The sequence below is a fragment of the Hyla sarda genome, chromosome 2 (assembly GCF_029499605.1).
Source record: "Hyla sarda isolate aHylSar1 chromosome 2, aHylSar1.hap1, whole genome shotgun sequence".
NCBI lineage: Eukaryota > Metazoa > Chordata > Amphibia > Anura > Hylidae > Hyla > Hyla sarda.
Window position 1 is genome coordinate 26556875 of NC_079190.1, and position 23235 is coordinate 26580109.

At 47.6% G+C, this 23235-nt stretch overlaps 1 protein-coding gene across 8 annotated transcripts in view; it reads right to left on the reverse strand.

Moving 5' to 3' along the window:
• Positions 1-23235, reverse strand: part of NOX4 (NADPH oxidase 4) — a 298783-nt gene that overhangs the window by 256550 nt on the left and 18998 nt on the right. For 5 of the 8 annotated variants that reach the window (XM_056561416.1, XM_056561413.1, XM_056561414.1 and 2 more), the window contains one exon: positions 21318-21399. The exons of 2 other annotated variants lie outside the window; for them this stretch is intronic. Coding sequence is in view for 1 of the 6 variants with exons in the window: in XM_056561409.1 (XP_056417384.1) it covers positions 19141-19176 (36 nt within the window). In the remaining 5 variants the exon portion in view is untranslated. Of the gene's footprint in view, positions 1-19140; positions 19243-21287; positions 21400-23235 lie in introns of those variants that run through there. One more of the 8 variants, XM_056561409.1, reaches the window with a different exon arrangement.

Consider the following 23235-nt stretch of genomic DNA (forward strand, 5'->3'; position numbering starts at 1 on the left):
CTTTGTGAGTATCAACTATTTTCAGTTTCAGATTTCTGGACAACTGTTTAGAAGAACCCATGGTGCTGATTGTTGGGGCAAGGTCAGATGAGTTTGGGCAGTTAAAACCTTTGTTACGCCGAGCGCTCCGGGTCCCCGCTCCTCCCCGGAGCGCTCGCTTCTCTCTCGCTACCGCAGCGCTCCGGGCAGCTCCACTGACCCGGTGCGCTGCGATACCGTCTCCAGCCGGGATGCGATTCGTGATGCGGGTAGCGCCCGCTCGCGATGCGCACCCCGGCTCCCGTACCTGACTCGCTCTCCGTCTGTCCTGTCCCGGCGCGCGCGGCCCCGCTCCCTAGGGCGCGCGCGCGCCGGGTCTCTGCGATTTAAAGGGCCACTGCGCCGCTGATTGGCGCAGTGGTTCCAATTAGTGTGTTCACCTGTGCACTCCCTATTTATACTTCACTTCCCCTTCACTCCCTCGCCGGATCTTGTTGCCATTGTGCCAGTGAAAGCGTTTCCTTGTGTGTTCCTAGCCTGTGTTCCAGACCTCCTGCCGTTGCCCCCGACTACGATCCTTGCTGCCTGCCCCGACCTTCTGCTACGTCCGACCTTGCTTCTGTCTACTCCCTTGTACCGCGCCTATCTTCAGCAGTCAGAGAGGTTGAGCCGTTGCTAGTGGATACGACCTGGTCACTACCGCCGCAGCAAGGCCATCCCGCTTTGCGGCGGGCTCTGGTGAAAACCAGTAGTGACTTAGAACCGATCCACTAGCACGGTCCACGCCAATCCCTCTCTGGCACAGAGGATCCACTACCTGCCAGCCGGCATCGTGACAGTAGATCCGGCCATGGATCCCGCTGAAGTTCCTCTGCCAGTTGTCGCCGACCTCACCACGGTGGTCGCCCAGCAGTCACAACAGATAGCGCAACAAGGCCAACAGCTGTCTCAACTGACCGTGATGCTACAGCAGCTACTACCACAGCTTCAGCAATCATCTCCTCCGCCAGCTCCTGCACCTTCTCCGCAGCGAGTGGCCGCTTCTGGCCTACGACTATCCTTGCCGGATAAATTTGATGGGGACTCTAAATTCTGCCGTGGCTTTCTTTCCCAATGTTCCCTGCACTTGGAGATGATGTCGGACCAGTTTCCTACTGAAAGGTCTAAGGTGGCTTTCGTAGTCAGCCTTCTGTCTGGAAAAGCTCTGTCATGGGCCACACCGCTCTGGGACCGCAATGACCCCGTCACTGCCTCTATACACTCCTTCTTCTCGGAAATTCGAAGTGTCTTTGAGGAACCTGCCCGAGCCTCTTCTGCTGAGACTGCCCTGTTGAACCTGGTCCAGGGTAATTCTTCCGTTGGCGAGTACGCCGTACAATTCCGTACTCTTGCTTCAGAATTATCCTGGAATAATGAGGCCCTCTGCGCGACCTTTAAAAAAGGCCTATCCAGCAACATTAAAGATGTTCTGGCCGCACGAGAAATCCCTGCTAACCTACATGAACTCATCCATCTTGCCACTCGCATTGACATGCGTTTTTCCGAAAGGCGTCAGGAGCTCCGCAAGGATATGGACTTTGTTCGCACAAGGCAATTTTTCTCCCCGGCTCCTCTCTCCTCTGGTCCCCTGCAATCCGTTCCTGTGCCTCCCACCGTGGAGGCTATGCAGGTCGACCGGTCTCGCCTGACACCTCAAGAGAGGACACGACGCCGCATGGAGAATCTCTGCCTGTACTGTGCCAGTACCGAACACTTCCTGAAGGATTGTCCTATCCGTCCTCCCCGCCTGGAAAGACGTACGCTGACTCCGCACAAAGGTGAGACAGTCCTTGATGTCTACTCTGCTTCTCCACGTCTTACTGTGCCTGTGCGGATATCTGCCTCTGCCTTATCCTTCTCTACTATGGCCTTCTTGGATTCCGGATCTGCAGGAAATTTTATTTGGCCTCTCTCGTCAACAGGTTCAACATCCCAGTGACCAGTCTCGCCAGACCCCTCTACATCAATTGTGTAAACAATGAAAGATTGGACTGTACCATACGTTTCCGCACGGAGCCCCTTCTAATGTGCATCGGACCTCATCACGAGAAGATTGAATTTTTGGTCCTCCCCAATTGCACTTCCGAAATCCTCCTTGGACTACCCTGGCTTCAACTCCATTCCCCAACCCTGGATTGGTCCACTGGGGAGATCAAGAGTTGGGGGCCCTCTTGTTTCAAGGACTGCCTAAAGCCGGTTCCCAGTACCCCTTGCCGTGACTCTGTGGTTCCCCCTGTAACCGGTCTCCCTAAGGCCTATATGGACTTTGCAGATGTTTTTTGCAAAAAACAAGCTGAGACTCTACCTCCTCACAGGCCTTATGATTGTCCTATTGACCTCCTCCCGGGCACTACTCCACCCCGGGGCAGAATCTATCCTCTGTCCGCCCCAGAGACTCTTGCTATGTCGGAGTACATCCAGGAAAATTTAAAAAAAGGCTTTATCCGTAAATCCTCCTCTCCTGCCAGAGCCGGATTTTTCTTTGTGTCCAAAAAAGATGGCTCTCTACGTCCTTGCATTGACTACCGCGGTCTTAATAAAATCACGGTAAAGAACCGCTACCCCCTACCCCTCATCTCTGAACTCTTTGATCGCCTCCAAGGTGCCCACATCTTTACTAAACTGGACTTAAGAGGTGCTTATAATCTCATCCGCATCAGAGAGGGGGATGAATGGAAAACGGCATTTAACACTAGAGATGGACACTTTGAGTATCTGGTCATGCCCTTTGGCCTGTGCAACGCCCCTGCCGTCTTCCAAGACTTTGTTAATGAAATTTTTCGTGATCTCTTATACTCCTGTGTTGTTGTATATCTGGACGATATCCTGATTTTTTCTGCCAATCTAGAAGAACACCGCCAGCATGTCCGTATGGTTCTTCAGAGACTTCGTGACAATCAACTTTATGCCAAGATAGAGAAATGTCTGTTTGAATGCCAATCTCTTCCTTTCCTAGGATACTTGGTCTCTGGCCAGGGACTACAAATGGATCCAGACAAACTCTCTGCCGTCTTAGATTGGCCATGCCCCTCCGGACTCCGTGCTATCCAACGTTTTTTGGGGTTTGCCAATTATTACAGGCAATTTATTCCACATTTTTCTACCGTTGTGGCCCCTATCGTGGCTTTAACCAAAAAAAATGCCAATCCCAAGTCTTGGCCTCCTCAAGCGGAAGACGCCTTTAAACGGCTCAAGTCTGCCTTTTCTTCGGCTCCCGTGCTCTCCAGACCTGACCCTTCTAAACCCTTCCTATTGGAGGTTGATGCCTCCTCTGTAGGAGCTGGAGCGGTCCTTCTACAAAAAAATTCTTCCGGGCATGCTGTTACTTGTGGTTTTTTTTCTAGGACCTTCTCTCCGGCGGAGAGAAACTACTCCATCGGGGATCGAGAGCTTCTAGCCATTAAATTAGCACTTGAGGAATGGAGGCATCTGCTGGAGGGATCAAGATTTCCAGTTATTATTTACACCGATCACAAGAACCTCTCCTATCTCCAGTCTGCCCAACGGCTGAATCCTCGCCAGGCCAGGTGGTCTCTGTTCTTTGCCCGATTTAATTTTGAAATTCACTTTCGGCCTGCCGATAAGAACATTAGGGCCAATGCTCTCTCTCGTTCCTCGGATGCCTCGGAAGTTGAACTCTCTCCGCAACACATCATTCCTCCTGACTGCCTGATTTCCACTTCTCCAGCCTCCATCAGGCAAACTCCTCCAGGAAAGACCTTCGTCTCTCCACGCCAACGCCTCGGAATCCTCAAATGGGGTCACTCCTCCCATCTCGCAGGTCATGTAGGCATCAAGAAATCTGTGCAACTCATCTCTCGCTTCTATTGGTGGCCGACTCTGGAGACGGATGTCGTGGACTTTGTGCGAGCCTGCACTGTCTGTGCCCGGGATAAGACTCCTCGCCAGAAGCCCGCTGGTTTTCTTCATCCTCTGCCTGTCCCCGAACAGCCTTGGTCTCTGATTGGTATGGATTTTATTACAGACCTACCCCCATCCCGTGGCAACACTGTTGTTTGGGTGGTCGTTGATCGATTCTCCAAGATGGCACATTTCATCCCTCTTCCTGGTCTTCCTTCAGCGCCTCAGTTGGCTAAACAATTTTTTGTACACATTTTTCGTCTTCACGGGTTGCCCACACAGATAGTCTCGGATAGAGGCGTTCAATTTGTGTCAAAATTCTGGAGGGCTCTCTGTAAACAACTCAAGATTAAATTAAACTTTTCTTCTGCATATCATCCTCAATCCAATGGACAAGTGGAAAGAATTAACCAGGTCTTGGGTGATTATTTACGACATTTTGTTTCCTCCCGCCAGGATGATTGGGCAGATCTTCTACCATGGGCCGAATTCTCGTATAACTTTAGAGTCTCTGAATCTTCCTCCAAATCCCCATTTTTCGTGGTGTACGGTCGTCACCCTCTTCCCCCCCTTCCTACTCCCTTGCCCTCTGGTTTGCCCGCTGTAGATGAAGTGACTCGTGATCTTTCCATCATATGGAAAGAGACCCAAGATTCTCTTTTACAGGCTTCATCTCGCATGAAAAAGTTTGCCGATAAGAAAAGAAGAGCTCCCCCCATTTTTGCTCCCGGAGACAAGGTATGGCTCTCCGCTAAATATGTCCGCTTTCGTGTCCCCAGTTACAAACTGGGTCCACGCTATCTTGGTCCTTTCAAAGTCTTGTGCCAAATTAATCCTGTCTCTTACAAACTTCTTCTTCCTCCTTCTCTCCGTATTCCTAATGCCTTTCATGTCTCTCTTCTTAAACCACTCATCATCAACCGTTTCTCTCCCAAGTTAGTTTCTCCCACTCCTGTCTCCGGTTCTTCTGACGTCTTCTCGGTGAAAGAGATACTGGCCTCCAAGACGATCAGAGGAAAAAAGTTCTTTTTGGTGGATTGGGAGGGCTGTGGACCTGAAGAGAGATCCTGGGAACCTGAGGACAACATCCTAGACAAAAGTCTGCTCCTCAGGTTCTCAGGCTCTAAGAAGAGGGGGAGACCCAAGGGGGGGGGTACTGTTACGCCGAGCGCTCCGGGTCCCCGCTCCTCCCCGGAGCGCTCGCTTCTCTCTCGCTACCGCAGCGCTCCGGGCAGCTCCACTGACCCGGTGCGCTGCGATACCGTCTCCAGCCGGGATGCGATTCGCGATGCGGGTAGCGCCCGCTCGCGATGCGCACCCCGGCTCCCGTACCTGACTCGCTCTCCGTCTGTCCTGTCCCGGCGCGCGCGGCCCCGCTCCCTAGGGCGCGCGCGCGCCGGGTCTCTGCGATTTAAAGGGCCACTGCGCCGCTGATTGGCGCAGTGGTTCCAATTAGTGTGTTCACCTGTGCACTCCCTATTTATACTTCACTTCCCCTTCACTCCCTCGCCGTCTCTTGTTGCCATTGTGCCAGTGAAAGCGTTTCCTTGTGTGTTCCTAGCCTGTGTTCCAGACCTCCTGCCGTTGCCCCCGACTACGATCCTTGCTGCCTGCCCCGACCTTCTGCTACGTCCGACCTTGCTTCTGTCTACTCCCTTGTACCGCGCCTATCTTCAGCAGTCAGAGAGGTTGAGCCGTTGCTAGTGGATACGACCTGGTCACTACCGCCGCAGCAAGACCATCCCGCTTTGCGGCGGGCTCTGGTGAAAACCAGTAGTGACTTAGAACCGATCCACTAGCACGGTCCACGCCAATCCCTCTCTGGCACAGAGGATCCACTACCTGCCAGCCGGCATCGTGACAACCTTTGAGATTGACATCACCTGGTCTTCCCAGATGATGACTGAGAACAATCCATGACACTGGCAGGTCTCAGCTTTGTAAAGGGGGCAGTGCATGCTATAAATTCTGCAGGGTGCCCAAACTTTTGCAGACGCCATTTTTTTGTTTTCTGTTATTTTGAAAGTGTAAATGATGGAAATAAAATCTAACTTTTGTTGACATATTATAAGAATGTCTAATCTGTAATTTGATGCCTTTTGGAGATTTTTCCATCTTTCCTTGGCTTCTTTATGCACATTAATACAATGTTTTACCTGGGGTGCCCAAACTTTTGATCCCCTCTGTAAGGCTATCCTTCATATAAGATAGGGCCAGGGACTATTCAGGTATTCATGATATGAGATAGATGGATAGATATGAGATCGAGAGATAGATAGATATGAGATAGATAGATATGAGATAGATAGATATGAGATAGATAGATAGATATGAGATAGATAGATAGACAGATAGATATGAGATAGATAGATATGAGATAGATAGATATGAGATAGATAGATATGAGATAGATAGATAGATATGAGATAGATAGATAGATAGATATGAGATAGATAGATATGAGATAGATAGATATGAGATAGATAGATAGATATGAGATAGATATGAGATAGAGAGATATGAGATAGATGGATAGATATGAGATCGAGAGATAGATAGATATGAGATAGATAGATATGAGATAGATACATAGATAGATACATAGACAGACAATATCTATGTGTAATGTATAGGACCTGCACAAGGTTGGCAGTAGTATGTCTGAGCACATTACATGCATAGTGTGCTTCAGTGACTCTTCTCCTGATATTTTCTGGTTGGCATATGTATAAGTCATAAAAAGGTGCAGAACCTCTGCTGAGTGTATATTAGTTCATATATTCCTGCTCCCCACCCATTTATAAATACTATACACCAAGCATCCTATTTCTTTTAAAAGGGTACTCCAGTGGAAAACCATTTTTTTAATATATATATATATATATATATATATATATATATATATATATATATCAACTGGTGTCAGAAAGTTAAACAGATTTGTAAATTACCTCTATATAAAATTCTTAATACTTCCAGTACTTATCAGCTGCTGAATGCTACAGAGGAAGTTGAGTTGTTTTTTTCAGTCTGACCACAGTGCTCTCTGCTGACATCTCTGTCTGTGCCAAGAACTGTTCCAAGTAAGTGCAAATCTCCATAGAAAACCTCTCCTGCTCTGGACAGTTCCTGGCATGGACAGAGGTGTCAGCAGAGAGTACTGTGGTCAGACTTGAAAGAAATACACAACTTCCTCTGGCGCATACAGCAGCTGATAAGTACTGGAAGGATTAAGATTTTTATATAGAAGTAATTTACAAATCTGTATAACTCTCTGGCACCAGTTGATTTTAAAGGGGTTATCCAGGAAAAAAAACTTTTTTTTATATATCAACTGGCTCCAGAAAGTTAAACAGATTTGTAAATTACTTCTATTAAAAAAATCTTAATCCGTTCAGTACTTATGAGCTGCTGAAGTTGAGTTCTTTTCTGTCTAAGTGCTCTCTGACGACCCCTGTCTCGGGAACTTTCCAGAGTAGAAGCAAATCCCCATAGCAAACCTCTTCTACTCTGTGCAGTTCCCGAGACAAGCAGAGATGTCAGCAGAGAGCACTGTTGCCAGACAGAAAAGAACAACTCAACTTCAGCAGCTGATAATTATTGAAAGGATTAAGATTTTTTAATAGTAGTAATTTACCAATCAGTTTAACTTTCTGGAGCCAGTTGATATATATAAAAAAAAGTTTTTTTCCTGGAATACCCCTTTAAGGATCCCTTCCACCTGAAGGTTTCCGTATGTCGGCTCAATGTTCTCGCAGTTTTGCTGAGATGTTCCTTTTCCTTCCTATCTTCCAGGGAACATCACTTCTCCCCGTGCGTGGTTTTGGATTCAGGCTGCTGCGCCGCTGATCTCGGCATATTCCACCTCTCACTCTGTCTGGCACACGGCCCGACTTTGAAGAACTATCTCAGAAGTGTTTGTTTTAGATGCGCTTGGCAAATTTCAGCAGAATCTGGCCCACATCTCTGAAAATCAAATATCACACCTTCCACGTCTGTAATATTTGCTTTCGGAATCGTGCTCTGCTGTGCCTGTTTTTTTGGGCTCTTAAATTTTTTAAGTAGGTGCATAAGGGAGAACACAAGATTTCTGGGTGATATTCGGTTTATATCAGTGGTCTCAAACTGTGTCCTTCCAGATGTTGCAAAACTTCAACTCCCCGCATGCCCGGACAGCCAACGGCTGTCCGGGCATGCTGGGAGTTGAAGTTTTGCAACATCTGGAGGGACACAGTTTGAGACCACTGGTCCAATAGGACAATCTAGGCCTGACTCCCCAAAGGTCCCAGCTAACGGCTGTCTGGTGTGGTGGTGGGGTGTGAGGTGCAGGGTAGATGTGGTTACCCTAGGGGCAGATGGCATTAAACCCTTGTATTCGTGACGCCAGGGTGTGGTTTAGCCTATAACCACCCAAAGGTATACCGCTGGATCCTGGGCAAGGCACGGGGGGCAACAAAGACTCCGACGCCAAGTTACGGACAACCGTAGCTTTACTGGAGGTAGACAGTTGGGAAAGTCTATGCAGTTCAGCCAGGGCACAAGGAGGTGACCAGTGACTCAGAAACCTTAAGGGCTTGCTGATACTTGTAGTAGGACTAGACAATTTGGTGTAGACCACGTTGCTTGACAATTTGACAGAGACTGACTTGACAGATGACAGGGACTGACTTGACTTGACTGATGACGGACAATGCTGCAGGTTTATGTTACTTGCACTTGACTGTGGCTGCAGGACTTGACTTGAGGCCTCCAATACTCTGGACACACACACTAGACACGACTGACCTCAGCAAAGACTTGGTGTAAGAGAGCGAAGCTAGTTCCACCCAGGGCTTATATGGGGGAGACTAGCAGGGAGCCCATAGGTCTCTCATGGGATCACCTGGTCACTGATACCTCCTGGGTAACAATCACATGATATATCACATGGTATAACTCTTAAAGCGATAACACATTTTATAGAGTACAACACATTTACAATGGGGAAACTAATGTAAGAGGGCCCTGAGGACACTGAAGGATGCTGCCTGACAGGACAGTGAAGGTACGGGGTAATACTTCCCGTACTGGGCCACCGCACAGGCATGCTGGGAGTTCAAGTTTTGCAACATCTAGAGGGCCACAGTTTGAGACCACATGCTTATATTGTGTTTTGGTGGACTTTTCCCATATAGATACCTCATAGTGGACAAAAAATGTACAGTATAAAGATTATCCTGAAGGATAGCCATAGGGTATGTCATAAATAATTAATAGATTGGGGACCTGTTGGGAAAATGTGAGTCTCCTGCATAAGGTTAATGGTGGCCACAAAATGTACAGATTTATTTTAATTTGAATACATGGGAGTTACAAAAACAGTCACACTGTGCTGAAAGAAGCACTCTGGGAATTTTTATGTAGTACAGTGGCATACCAAGGGGGGGGGGGGCGGCCCGCCCCGGGTGCCACTCTCAAGGGGGGTGCCACGGGCGGACTGACCCGTCGCCGCCGCCACTGCTGAGGTCCGGGACACTTGTCCCAGATCCCCAGCAGACAGCGCAACATTCTCCTGTATGTGCGATACACGCACATACAGGAGAAGGTGTTTACTCTGTGTGAGCTGCATCTGCAGCTACACAGAGGAGACGTGACCTCCGCCCCCATGCAGCACGCAGTACAGGCGCCGGTGACGTCACTCATCCGGCGCCTGTACTGTGGAGGGGAGAAGACGTGGCCCTGCAGCTGAGGAGATCGCTGCGTGGGATATCAGGTGAGCATCCTTTTTTTATTTTATCTACCCTGCCTATACCTATAGGGAAGGGGGGGTGCTCTGCATATCCTTATAGGGAAGGGGGGAGAGGGGGGTGCTATGCATATACCTATAGGGAAGGGGGGGTGCTCTGCTCTGCATATACCTATAGGGAAGGGGGGTGCTCTGCATATACCTATAGGGAAGGGGGGAGAGGGGGGTGCTCTCCATATACCTATAGGGAAGGGGGGAGAGGGGGAGTGCTCTGCATATACCTATAGGGAAGGGGGGAGAGGGGGGGTGCTCTGCCTATACCTATAGGGAAGGGGGGAGAGGGGGGGGTGCTCTGCATATACCTATAGGGAAGGGGGGAGAGGGGGGGGCTCTGCATATACCTATAGGGAAGGGGGGGAGAGGGGGGTGCTCTGCATATACCTATGGAAAAGGGAGGGAGAGGGGTGTAGCGCTGCACATACCTATGGGGAAGGGTGGGGTGTAGCTCTGCATATACCTATGGGGAAGGGGGGGTGTAGCTCCACATATACATATGGGAAAGAGGGGGGTAGCTCTGCATATACCTATGGGAAAGAGGGGGGGTGTAGCTCTGCATATACCTATGGGAAAGAGGGGGGAGTGTAACTCTGCATATACCTATGGGAAAGAGGGGGGTGTAGCTCTGCATATATCTATGAGAAAGAGGTGGGGGTGTAACTCTGCATATACCTATGGGAAAGAGGGGGGTGTAGCGTAGCTCTGCATATACCTATGGGAAAGAGAGGGGGAGTGTAACTCTGCATATACCTATGGGAAAGAGGGGGGGTGTAACTCTGCATATACCTATGGGAGAGAGGGGGTTACCTGGCTACTTACCTACCTGCCCTTTTACTGTGCAGGACACCAAGGAGGGCATTATTACAGTTTGTGGGCCTATAGATGGAAAGATTGTGTACAGGAAGGCACTGAATATATGCAGAGTCTGACATGTTTTTCCTGCAGATGTTAAGAGATCCACATGGCGGTCTTATCCGGACAGAGAAGAAAAGGAAAGAGGACGCCGCTGATCAGAAATAACGTAATTGTGAGTCCCAAAATGTAACTGTAATCACTTATATGGTATACACATCCTGTGTACAGCTAATATCTACCGCCATATGGTCCTGTATATAATCACTTATATTGTATACAGATCCTGTATAGTATACTGGTCTGTGTATAGTGGTTTTATTCAGTACAGTATGGCGGTATTATCCAGTTATTGTGTGGTGGTATATATTTACTCCTTGTAGACCAGTATTATTGGTCATGGAAATTTACCTACGTTAAAGTGTTTCTTACATATATAAATTTTAATTTATTGTGCGTGGGATTTGGGTGGAATAGGAGCATGGCAGAAGATTGACGAGCTACAGAGCCTAGCAGGGGCCCTTGCCTTTTTTTTGGTCTGGGGGCCCTGAGTGTTGTCAGTCCACCCCTGGGGGGGGGGGGAGGGAGGGGGTGTAATTAAGGGGCGTGCGTGCGTGAGAATAGTAACACCCATGGCCGGACTGCCCATTGGGCACACCGGGTCATCCACCTGCCCTGACACCGAACTTTTAAAAAACAAAAAAACCACCTCAGAGGCTTTGCCCGTTCTGTTCAGCCTGTGCACCAGAGGGTGCCTCACTTGTGTCCAGCCCCTGACCCCAAGGCCTATTAGCTGGGGCAGAGACAATGCCACTTTGGAGTAGCAGGGGCTGCTGGGGGTCTCTTACAGCCCCTGGTGTGCCCATGCCTCAGTTACCGCACTCTGAGGAGGAAGAGAAGCCACCCAGATCCTGCCTCCCCATGCCTGCCTGAAGACCACCGTGCCCCCAGTGCACCATGTCATGATGGCCACAAGGTGAGATAGACCACAAAAGGGGCCCTGGGTGGAAACAGAGAGAGGGGGGTCTGGAGGAGAGAGCAGAAGAGTCAGGAGGGTCTAGAGGTGGGGGGGGGGGGGGTCACATGCATCTGGAGGAGGGGACAGAGGGATCTAGGGGGTAAGAGGGGTCTGGAGGAGAGATCAAAGGTGTTTGGGGTTTCAGAAGGGTCTGGCGGTGGATGGAGCAGAGAAATCAGGAGGATTAAGGGATATTGGACAGTCAGATAAATTAGGAGAAGAAGGGGACAGAGAGGTCTGGGGGTCAGAGGAGTCAGGAGGAGGAGTGGAACAGATGGGTTTGGGGAATTTCAGGGGTCTGGAGGAGGAGGGAACATAGTGGTTTGGGGGGTAGTAGGAGGCATCTGGAGGAGGAGGGGATGGGTTTGTGGGGGTCAGAGGCATGTGGAGGAGGTGGGGACAGAGAGGTCTGGGAAGGGGACAGAAGGTTTGGAGGGTCAGAGGCATCTGGATGAGAGGACAGAGGGGTTTAGGTGGGATCAAAGGTGTTTGAAGGAGGAGGGGACAGAGGGGTTTGGGGGGTCAAAGGCATATGGAGAAGGGGGGAGAGTTATTTTGGGGCATCAGAAGCATCTGGAGGAAAAGGGACAGAGGTGTCTGAGGGGGTAAGATGCGTCTGGAGGAGAAGGGGACAGAGGGGTCTGGGGGGTCAGAGGCATCTGTAGAAGGAGGGGACAAAGAGGGTTGGGGGGATCAGAGGGGTCTGGAGAAGGACTGATACCAGTTTTTAGTATTCTATATAAAAATCGGGTAAAATGGTAGGTATACAGTGCTACAACACAGCCCATATTTTGATCAGGTGCTGTATTAAAGATCTGTATGTTATATAGCTGCAGTGGGGTCTTGTACTGGGGGGTCTACACTCTGGTATTATTATGTTACATCTCCTGTTAACAATGAAGACAATTTGTAGGATCCAGGTCCTTCAGGCTCTGAGCTATTGAATATATTTCATTGTAATTGCTCAGAACACAGTTTTGGAGAATTCTTTCCATTATTGATGAGTTGTCCCTGGTAAATAATTTAAAGAACAATATTCAGGTGCAGAGTAATAAATAAGGAATTTCGGTAAAAAATTATTTGTGCTGCTGCCGAAGCCTACGTGTGTCCTACGAAGTCACAAGCTTACCTACACCTTAGCCACATGTATTCAAACTTAGCTTTGATTTCTTTTATCACATTCATTATGGCTCAGAAGTTTACATACAGGCTGTAAATATTTGGCCTGATTGCCTTTACATTGTTTAAAGGAGTTATTAAACATATGGTGACTTTAGTGATCAAGTGTCATATAGTAATGGACATGTTTACCAAGGATCTGTGCTTGTGTTGGTGGTAAATGGCCATGTCCTGTGTTCCCCATTACTCTGCTGGCTTGTTTTGAAGAACTGACTACTTCCTGTTTCTGTGGTCTCCCTCAGACTACAATCCCCAGGATCCTTTGTTTCAAGGTGGGAGGTGACTTATTTCCCTCCCACACATCTGTCACCCCACCCACCGCTCTCTTTGATCACATGACTTGGCCAACAATCACCTGACACACAAGCTGTGGATCTGTGTGAAGATGAATACAGGCACATGTGCGCCACTTCATCAGGGTAATGGCTTCACACAAAACAGACAAAGCAGCCAAAGCCCACTTTTAGCACCTGTCTAGTGATGCAATGTCTCGGGCCGCACAGCAAACTGGAAAGGGTCCGAAACAACAATCATTTTGAAGGTTGCAAAAAATGAACTTCCCGTAAAAGGAAAGACAAAGAAATTTGATACCAGCCACCAAACACTGGTAAATAAACTATATTAGTAACTAGACCAACTTTGCTGCCCCCGTTTACATTCAAAGAGCCAAAAATCCTGGAATACCCCTTTAACTTGGCTTACACTTTTTGGGGCCTTCCATCTTTTTCTCACAATCTGTTGCTGGACTTTTCATTTTGACAAAATTGGTGTAACTGTGTCAAGTTTGAAGACCTCTTTGTTCGCATCTGTTTTTTCTACTCTATCATTAGATTGCCTATAGAATTGAGGCCGGGGCTTTGTGTTTTTGGTCAGTCACTCTATTATCTTTACTTTGTTGTTCTTAAAGGGATATTACTATCTAAAGAAGTTATCCTTTAACCACAGGATAGGAGATGACAATTAATAGGTGGGGGTCCAAGTAATCAGACCTTATGAGAGGTAAATTTTTTATGGCCAGTGCTCCATTCATTCTCTATAGGGGGCAGTGAATATTGCTAAGTGCTGAATATGGATGGAGCACTGTCCGCGCCCCCACGAGGAGCACATAATTCATTCCAGGGATAATTTTGCTGAATTCAACATGGTAAGCCTGAGCATAAGCTAATTCTCATACAACCTGCCACAGAAAAAAATTTACATAAATTATCCAGTGCATAAACATATTTTGATGATAATGAGATGACTCTTCTAACTCTGTCCCAGTCTACACAGCAAAGCTGTCAAGTGAAAAATTAACAGCCTATTGCATGTGTCCAGTGTGAAAATCTTCAGGACTGTGTTTATAGATAGTGACATGACAAAATAAAACAAGTAAAAATATTTTTGTAATAAAAACCTGACTGAATAAACTTGTTATTTTTCTGATGTTCCATTCCCTTTCATACGTAACAATGAGCGGTGTAATTCAGAGCAGACATATAATTCATAACTCCAATGTACCTTTAGATTATTCTATTGCTCATGCCCGCAGGATTGACAGAGAGGCTTTGTACAATATTCCGGAGTTGGGATCTATTACTGTTTGGCAGAAGTCCACGCATTGGGCTGAATGATAAGGGAATGCATTCATTTGTGTTACATTTTATCCTGCCCGCTTTCTTGTTTAATACTTGTCACTTTTCACTTTGGTTAAGATGGGTAAGTGCCACTTTACTATCCCCACTGAGACCTTGAAATGCGTTGTACATCTCCGCTCTTCCTCTCAATACATGTGTTTCATGACTTGTAATAGAATAAAACACTCGAGGCGTGTACAGAGGTTTTACTTTGAGGAGCTCCATGATGATGATAGCCCTGTAGAACTGAAATGACTCTGAAGAAGTCTGCTCGATGTGGATCCCTATAAGTCAAAATGTATGGCATGTCCACATAGTATGATGCAGCTCGGCTATTCCGACAACTCAGAGGGAAGTGAGGAACTTAGGCTACTGGTCTTCTTGGTTTTTAATGGTATTGGCATCTGCTGGGTCCTGGAGTGTTTGTTCTCCTGATAGTTGAGGGTCTCAGGATATGTCATAAACAATAAGATGATAAAAGCCCCTTGGGGAAATTTGGGCACCTTGACACATGGGCCCAGCCCCACACCCACCACAACTTCTTCTTTTCCAGAAAATACACCCTTAAGACAAATCAGTACAATCAAACTCATACCATTAATGGCCAATCCTGGTCCTCAGGCCTACGCCTATTATAAGAACTTATGGACCTCTGTGAGTTCCATAGGTTCTTATAATAGGCGTAGGCCAGAGGACCGGGATTGGCAATTCCCTGCTTAAGACTCTTCTCTATGAGCTGCCGAGACAGACCAGTTCTCACTGCTTGCAAACCAAAAAACTGCTTTGTAGAAATGACTGTTCTTAATGAAATATGTAATGTATGCTGAACTTTGTAGTATAGGAAAAGTTGGAATCAAACTTGCAACCGGAGTATGTGGAAACATAGAATGTGTCAGCAGATGAGAACCATTCGGCCCATCTAGTCTGCACAATATTCTGAATACTATGAATAGTCCCTGGCTCTATCTTATGCCAATCCCTTTCCTATATGAAGGATAGCTTTATGCCTATATCTATCTTATATGAAGTAAACCGCGGCACTCAATGGATAAGGTGCAAAAGGTTGTGGTTTATTTCATACTAACACAAAGCAAGCGACGTTTCAGCTGCCATGCAACCTTTCTCAAGCGGCTTTTACCGCGGGGTTTACTTCGGAGGTGTGAATTGCCTTGACCGGGCTTCTTCACCGCTGGCAACCCCCAGATCTACATGGTGTACTGTTCCTTTGGAATTTGCTTGGGAGTATCTTATATGAAGGATAGCCTTATGCCTATCCCTATCTTATATGATAGAGAGCCTTATGCCTATCCCTATCTTATATCACGGATAGCCTTATGTCTATCCCTATCTTATATGAAGGATAGCCTTATGCCTATCTTTATCCTATATGAAGGATAGCCTTATGTCTATCTCTATCTTATCTGAAGTATAGTCTTATACCTATCTCTATCTTATATGAAGGATAGCCTAATGTCTATCCCTATCTTATATGAAGGGTAGCCTTATGCCTATCCCTATCTTATATGAAGGATAGCCTTATGCCTATGCCTATCTTATATGAAGGATAGCCTTATTCCTATCCCATGCATGCTTAAACTTGGCTGGTTATGCCCCAGGGCCACAACGCCTCTAAGCTGATGTCACACCTACCTCTCCTGTTGATTGACACACAGGGCTCGCCTCACCTGCCCACAGCAGCCTTGTGTATCTAGTCAGTGCATGCACAGTCATTGTGTATTTCGGCGCTCACCAGTCTGCCAGTGATTTAAAATCTCTCTGACTCACTACAAACTCACTGCACGTGTGCCATAATACACATTGCCTGCGCATGCGCTGGCTAACTACACAGGGCAGCTGTGGGCAGACAAGTCCTATGAGTCAATCAACAGGAAGAGATGAGAACAGGTGAGATCAGCAGAGAGAGGCATAGCTGACCATTCTGTCTTAAAAAGTATCTGTTACGTCTTCTAGTCTTGTTAAACTAGCAACACGTTCCAGTAGATTACAAGAACCTCAAGCCACTGTTTTTGACAATAAGATCCATAAGGGTACGTTCACACATACAGGATCCTGCGCAGATTTGATGCACAGGATTTGTAGCTGCAGATTAGAAGTTGTGCTCTGTCATTTAGTTTACATTGAAATTTGCAGCAGAAAATCCTGTGCATCAAATCTGCGTACGTGTGAACGTACCCTAAAACAGGATTTTAACACCAACCGCTATGCCATTTCAAAACTGAAGGAAGCGATCTGATTGGTTGCTATGGGCAACTGGTCAACTTTTCTTCTACACAGGTTTTGATAAATCTTCCCCAATGTTTATCATGGTGCATGCACGGGTCAGAGAGATTCAGAATCTAATGGGTATACTGGCACACACCGAAATACACACTGACAGTGCATGCGCTGGCTAAATACCCAGGGATGCTGTGGGCTGACATCACATCCGCTCTTCCTGTTGACTGACACATAGGCCTTGCCTGCCTACAGCAGCCCTGTGTAATTAGCCAGCGCATTCACAGTCAATGTGTATTTTGGCGCATGCGTGGGTCAGAGAGATTCAGAATCTGACTGGTAGACACCGAAATACACACTGACAGCGCATGCGCTGGCTAAATACACAGGGCCGCTGTGGGCTGACATCACATCCACTCTTCCTGTTGATTGACTCATGGACCTTGCCTGCCCACAGCGGCCCTGTGTAATTAGCCAGTGCATGCGCCGTCAGTGTGTATTACGTCATACACGTGGGTGAGACAGGTTCAGAATCAGACTGGCGTTCTCCTAAATACACATTGATGATGTGTGCGCGGGCTAAATAGGCGTTGAGGTGTTGCGGCCCCGGGACATAGCGGACACTTGGCCATGCCTCTCTGAAATTCTGCACTGTCTCTTTAATATATTTGTTATTTTGGGTAGCTTATCAGAAGAGAATTTTGTTTCCAGCTATTGCTATGTATAATTAAAGCGTGTTTGGGTGACAGTGAAGGAGAATATGACTAATAATCTAACTTTGTATTTCAATAATTCAGCGCCCATGATGACTGCAAGAACTTCACACGCCGAGAAATACCCTCATTTATCACCCGAATTTCAACAGCCCATTAAATTATTAGCATGCTAAGCACCCGCCAATGTAATAAGGCATGCGAAATGTAATCTCAAGCTGTCTGTGTGGTAAAAAATAATGCCCCAACAATAACTCATGGCAATTTTTGCTTCTCCATACAGGGAGATAATTGCAGAAATTAATGTCCTCCGAAGTCTCCAGTAGTCACCATATCCATCCATCAAGCATCACAGAAACCCTAAACCGGTGGTCTGCAAACCGGTGGGCATCCAGATGTTGCAAAACTACAACTCGCAGCATGCCCGGACAGCTGTTGGCTGTCCGGGCATGCGTCCAGGGATGCTGCAAGCTGTAGTTTTGCAACATCTGGAGGGCCACAGTTTGGAGACCACTGGCCTAAACCATTTGAATGTGCTCAGGGTGGGATGAAAGAAAAATGTACTCAAATGCTTTTGATCCTCCACCAATCCAACAGAGACCCGCATTAGACAGTGACAATTTCCCATCAGGAATCACTCAACAGAGAGCATTGGTGGAACTGCGAAGATCAACAAGTCAAAAATAAAAATTATTGAAAAATAAATAAATTAAAAAAATGGAAAATAAATAAAATAGCCCGAGGTTAATTGCCAAAGGACAACAGTACCCGAAGTCCAATGTGTAGAAACTATAAAATAAAAAATAAAAATGTATGTATATATATATATATATATATATATATATATATTAACAGTCCTCAAAGGCTATAAAGTAACCTGTAACGACTGAGGTAGGTGGATCCACTAACCTGTGATGAAGATGGCTTGGGCCGTACCAGGGAGTGGAGTACTAAGGTCCCGCTGGTTTTCACCAGAGCCCGCCGCAAAGCGGAATGGACTTGCTACGTGGCTCCCAGGTCGCTATCCCTGGCACAACTCATCCCCACAGGCAGCCAAGGTATAGCGATGCACAGGAGGAATGAGGCACAGACATAGTCAGGACAGGCAGGAGGTCAGGACAGGCGGCAATGAAGCAAGGTCAGGTCGAGTAGCAGAAGGTCAGAAGGCTGGCGGCAGAGGAGCAAGGTTAGGTCACGTAGCAGGAGGTCAGAAGGCAGGCAGCACAGGAGCAAGGTCAGGTCACGTTGCAGGAGGTCAGAAGGCAGGGATCATATACACGGCAAGGCAAGACACATTATAAACGCTTTCTCTTGGCAACTAGGGCACAATGATCCGGCAGGGAACAGGAGGAAGTGCCGGAATTAAATAGGGTAGGTTTGGGACATGCACCAATTATTGGTGAACTGGCCCTTTAAATTTAGAAAAGGGCACAAGCTGACAGAGAGGGGCAGAAGACAGAGAGGGGCAGAAGAAGCTGACAGAGAGGGGCAGAAGAGAGGCTGACAGAGAGGGGCACAAGCTGACAGAGAGGGGCAGAAGAAGAGGAACAGAGCGGGGCTCGCAAGCGAGCCCCGCAACGTGAGAGGGGCCAGCAGGATCAGAAGGAGATGGGGCAGATGGTTAGCGGCATTACGTGGTTCGCATGTGGGCAGTGGCGTCTCCAGCATTCATATTTAGGGGGGGGGGAACATGGGGGGCCAGTGACAAAAGTGGGGGAGCAATTTTTAAAACGTGTGTGTGTATATATATATATATATATATATATATATACACACACACACACACACACACGCACTGTGCAGAACATGTTTAATTTAAAAAAAGAAATCAGATTTTTGCAGACTCCCTCTGCAAAATGCACTCACAGGTAGGTAAAGTAGCCCACTGCTCGCTCCACTCATTCCCTCTGCAAACTGCTTTCTCAGGTAGATGATGTGTAGCCGTACTGTTCGCTCCACTGGCTCCCTCTGCAAATTGCAATCTCTGGTTGGTAAGGTCTAACCGCATTGTCTGCATGCTCTGCTCCCCCTTTCTAGCCCAGGTCCCCCTTACTTGCTCTGCTCTCAGGCCCCCTTTACTTGCTCTGCTCTCTGCTCTACTTGCTCTGCTCCCTCTTACTTGCTCAGCCCCCCGCTTACTTGCTCAGCCCCCCCTTACTTGCTCAGCCCCCTCCTTACTTGCTCAGCCCCCTCCTTACTTGCTCAGCCCCCTCCTTACTTGCTCAGCCCCCTCCTTACTTGCTCTGCTCCCCCTTACTTGCTCAGCCACCTCCTTACTTGCTCAGCCCCCTCCTTACTTGCTCAGCCCCCTCCTTACTTGCTCAGCCCCCTCCTTACTTGCTCAGCCCCCTCCTTACTTGCTCAGTCCCCCCTTACTTGCTCAGCCCCCTCCTTACTTGCTCTGCTCCCCCTTACTTGCTCTGCCCCCCCTTACTTGCTCAGCCCCCTCCATACTTGCTCAGCCCCCTCCATACTTGCTCAGCCCCCTCCTTACTTGCTCAGCCCCCTCCTTACTTGCTTAGCCCCCCTTACTTGCTAAGCCCCCTCCTTACTTGCCCAGCCCCCCCTTGCTTGCTCAGTCCCCCTTGCTTGCTCAGCCCCCTCCTTACTTGCTCAGCCCCCCTTACTTGATAAGCCCCCTCCTTACTTGCTCAGCCCCCCTTGCTTGCTCAGCCCCCTCCTTACTTGCTCAGTCCCCCTTACTTGCTCAGCCCCCTTCTTACTTGCTCAGCCCCCTCCTTACTTGCTCAGCCCCCTCCTTACTTGCTCAGCCCCCCTTACTTGCTAAGCCCCCTCCTTTCTTGCTCAGCCCCCCCATGCTCGCTCAGTCCCCCTTGCTTGCTCAGCCCCCTCCTTACTTGCTCAGCCCCCTCCTTACTTGCTCAGCCCCCTCCTTACTTGCTCAGCCCCCCCTTACTTGCTCAGCCCCCTCCTTACTTGCTCAGCCCCCCTTACTTGCTCTGCTCCCCCTTACTTGCTCTGCTCCCCCTTACTTGCTCTGCTCCCCTTACTTGCTCAACGCCCTGCTGCTCCTTACTTGCTCAGCCTCCCTTGTTTGCTCAAGCCCCCCTTACTTGCTATGCACCCCCTTATTTGATAAGCCCCCCTATTAGCTCAGCCCCCCTTAATTGCTAATACTCCCCTGTTTGCTCAAACCCCCCCCCCCTTACTTGCTCGGTCCCCCCTTATTTCCTTTGCTCCTCCTTACTTGCTCTTTTCTCTGCTCCCCCTTCCTTTCCCAGCCCCCTTACTTGCCCAGCCCCCTATTAGCTAAGCCTCCTCTTACAGCTCAGCCCCCCTTATTTTTTCAGTCCTCCCTTATTAGTTCAGCCCTCCTTACTTGTTTAGCTCCCCCTTACCTTACTTGCTCATCCCCCTTATTTGCTCAACCCCCTCACTTGCTCAGCCCCCCTTATTTGCTCAGCCCCCCCTTATTAGCTCAGCCCCCTCCTTACTTGCTTAGCCCCCCTTATTTGCTCAGCCCCCTCTTATTTGCTCATCCCCCTCTTATTAGCTCGGCCCCCCTTATTTGCTCAGCCCCCCTTATTTGCTCATCCCCCTCTTACAGCTTCCCCCTTACTTGCTCAGCCCACCTTATTTGCTCATCCCCCTTATTTACTCAGCCTTCCCCCCTTATTTGCTCAGCCCCCCTTACTTGCTCAGCCCCCCATTTGCTCATCCCCTCTTACAGCTTCCCCCTTACTTGCTCAGCCCCCCTTACCATACTTATTCATCTCCCTTTACTTGCTCATTCCCCCTTGTTAGCTCAACCCCCCTTAAGTTAATTGCTTAGTCCCCCTTATACAGACCCCAGAATCCGACCCCACCATAATACAGACCCCAGAATTAGACCCCACCATAATACAGACCCCGGAATCACTATATATGTAGATGACTGTGTCTCCATAGCTGAATGTGAACTGTGCAGTGATTGGCTGTACACATAGATTCCATCAGCAGAACAGAGAGGTCAGGGATGGACAAAGGGGTCTACAACAAAGTTACACTTTTACCTAATAGTTGAGGCAGGAGCACTTTCATACCTCCAAATCTGTTCTTGCTGCAGGCTCTCTCACTCTCCTTGTGTCAGTGGCAGCTCTGGCAGGCAGCGGTCAGCGGAGCACACTGAAATGGCATGGCGAAGTTAGCGTATGTACACAGTGACTCCACCAGCAGAATAGTGAGTACAGCTCTGGAGTATAATACAGGATATAACTCAGGATCAGTACAGGATAAGTAATGTAATGTATGTACACAGTGACACCTCCAACAGAATAGTGAGTACAGCTCTGGAGTATAATACAGGATATAACTCAGGATCAGTACAGGATAAGTAATGTAATGTATGTACACAGTGATCCCACCAGCAGAATAGTGAGTACAGCTCCGGAGTATAATACAGGATATAACTCAGGATCAGTACAGGATAAGTAATGTAATGTATGTACACAGTGATCCCACCAGCAGAATAGTAAGTACAGCTCTGGAGTATAATACAGGATATAACTCAGGATCAGTACAGGATAAGTAATGTAATGTATGTACACAGTGACCTCACCAGCAGAATAATGAGTACAGCTCTGGAGTATAATACAGGATATAACTCAGGATCAGTACAGAATAAGTAATGTAATGTATGTACACAGTGACCCCACCAGCAGAATAGTGAGTACAGCTCTGGAGTATAATACAGGATATAACTCACGATCAGTACAGGATAAGTAATGTAATGTATGTACACAGTGACCTCACCAGCAGAATAGTGAGTACAGCTCTGGAGTATAATACAGGATATAACTCAGGATCAGTACAGGATAAGTAATGTAATGTATGTACACAGTGATCCCACCAGCAGAATAGTAAGTACAGCTCTGGAGTATAATACAGGATATAACTCAGGATCAGTACAGGATAAGTAATGTAATGTATGTACACAGTGACCTCACCAGCAGAATAATGAGTACAGCTCTGGAGTATAATACAGGATATAACTCAGGATCAGTACAGAATAAGTAATGTAATGTATGTACACAGTGACCCCACCAGCAGAATAGTGAGTACAGCTCTGGAGTATAATACAGGATATAACTCACGATCAGTACAGGATAAGTAATGTAATGTATGTACACAGTGACCCCACCAGCAGAATAGTGAGTACAGCTCTGGTGTATAATACAGGATATAAATCGAGATTTTCCTAGCTACTGTGACGGAAAATATTAGTTATATGAAGACAGGAGGCGAGTATCTTGCATTAATCTTTCTTCTTTAATGCCCATAGCAGAATTTTTTATACAATTTAAACGTATATTAAAGAAAAAATCTTCAAAACTACAACTCCCAGCAGCCCTTTGGACTCTCTTCACCCTTCCTAGCTCGACTGGCTCCTATATAAAGGGCTGTCTGGGACATCTCCTCCTCTTTCTTTATGCGGCATCCAGCACAGCAGACTCCATATGAAGAACAGGAACTGCCACCTGATGATGCTTCTTGACAACGTGGTCAACAGGACCGCCGTGACCTGAACGAACTGGAACAAAAACCCGATGAACAACGGATCAGGAACATATCAGCCTCCTTGCAGAAGGTGGAAGACTTTCTCTTCAATAACATGGAAAGACAAAAAAGAACACCATGATAGGGTTGGGTCGGGAGGGAAGATACTCGCCTCCTGTCTTCATATAACTAATATTTTCCGTCACATTAGCTAGGAAAATCTCGATTTATATATCAGACAGGAGGCTCATATCTTGCAAGTTCAAAGCTTACCAAGATAAGTAGGAATCAGAATCATAAAACAGACATAGAGACATGTTCTTCGGGTCGAAAATAAAACTGACGGAAAGTGGTCTGGGACGACCAGTCGGCGGCCAGTAAGAGATCCAACAGAGAACCTCCTGATATAACAACCTTAGTGGCCATAGCCCTTCTAGAGGAGTGGGCGCCAAATAAGGATACATC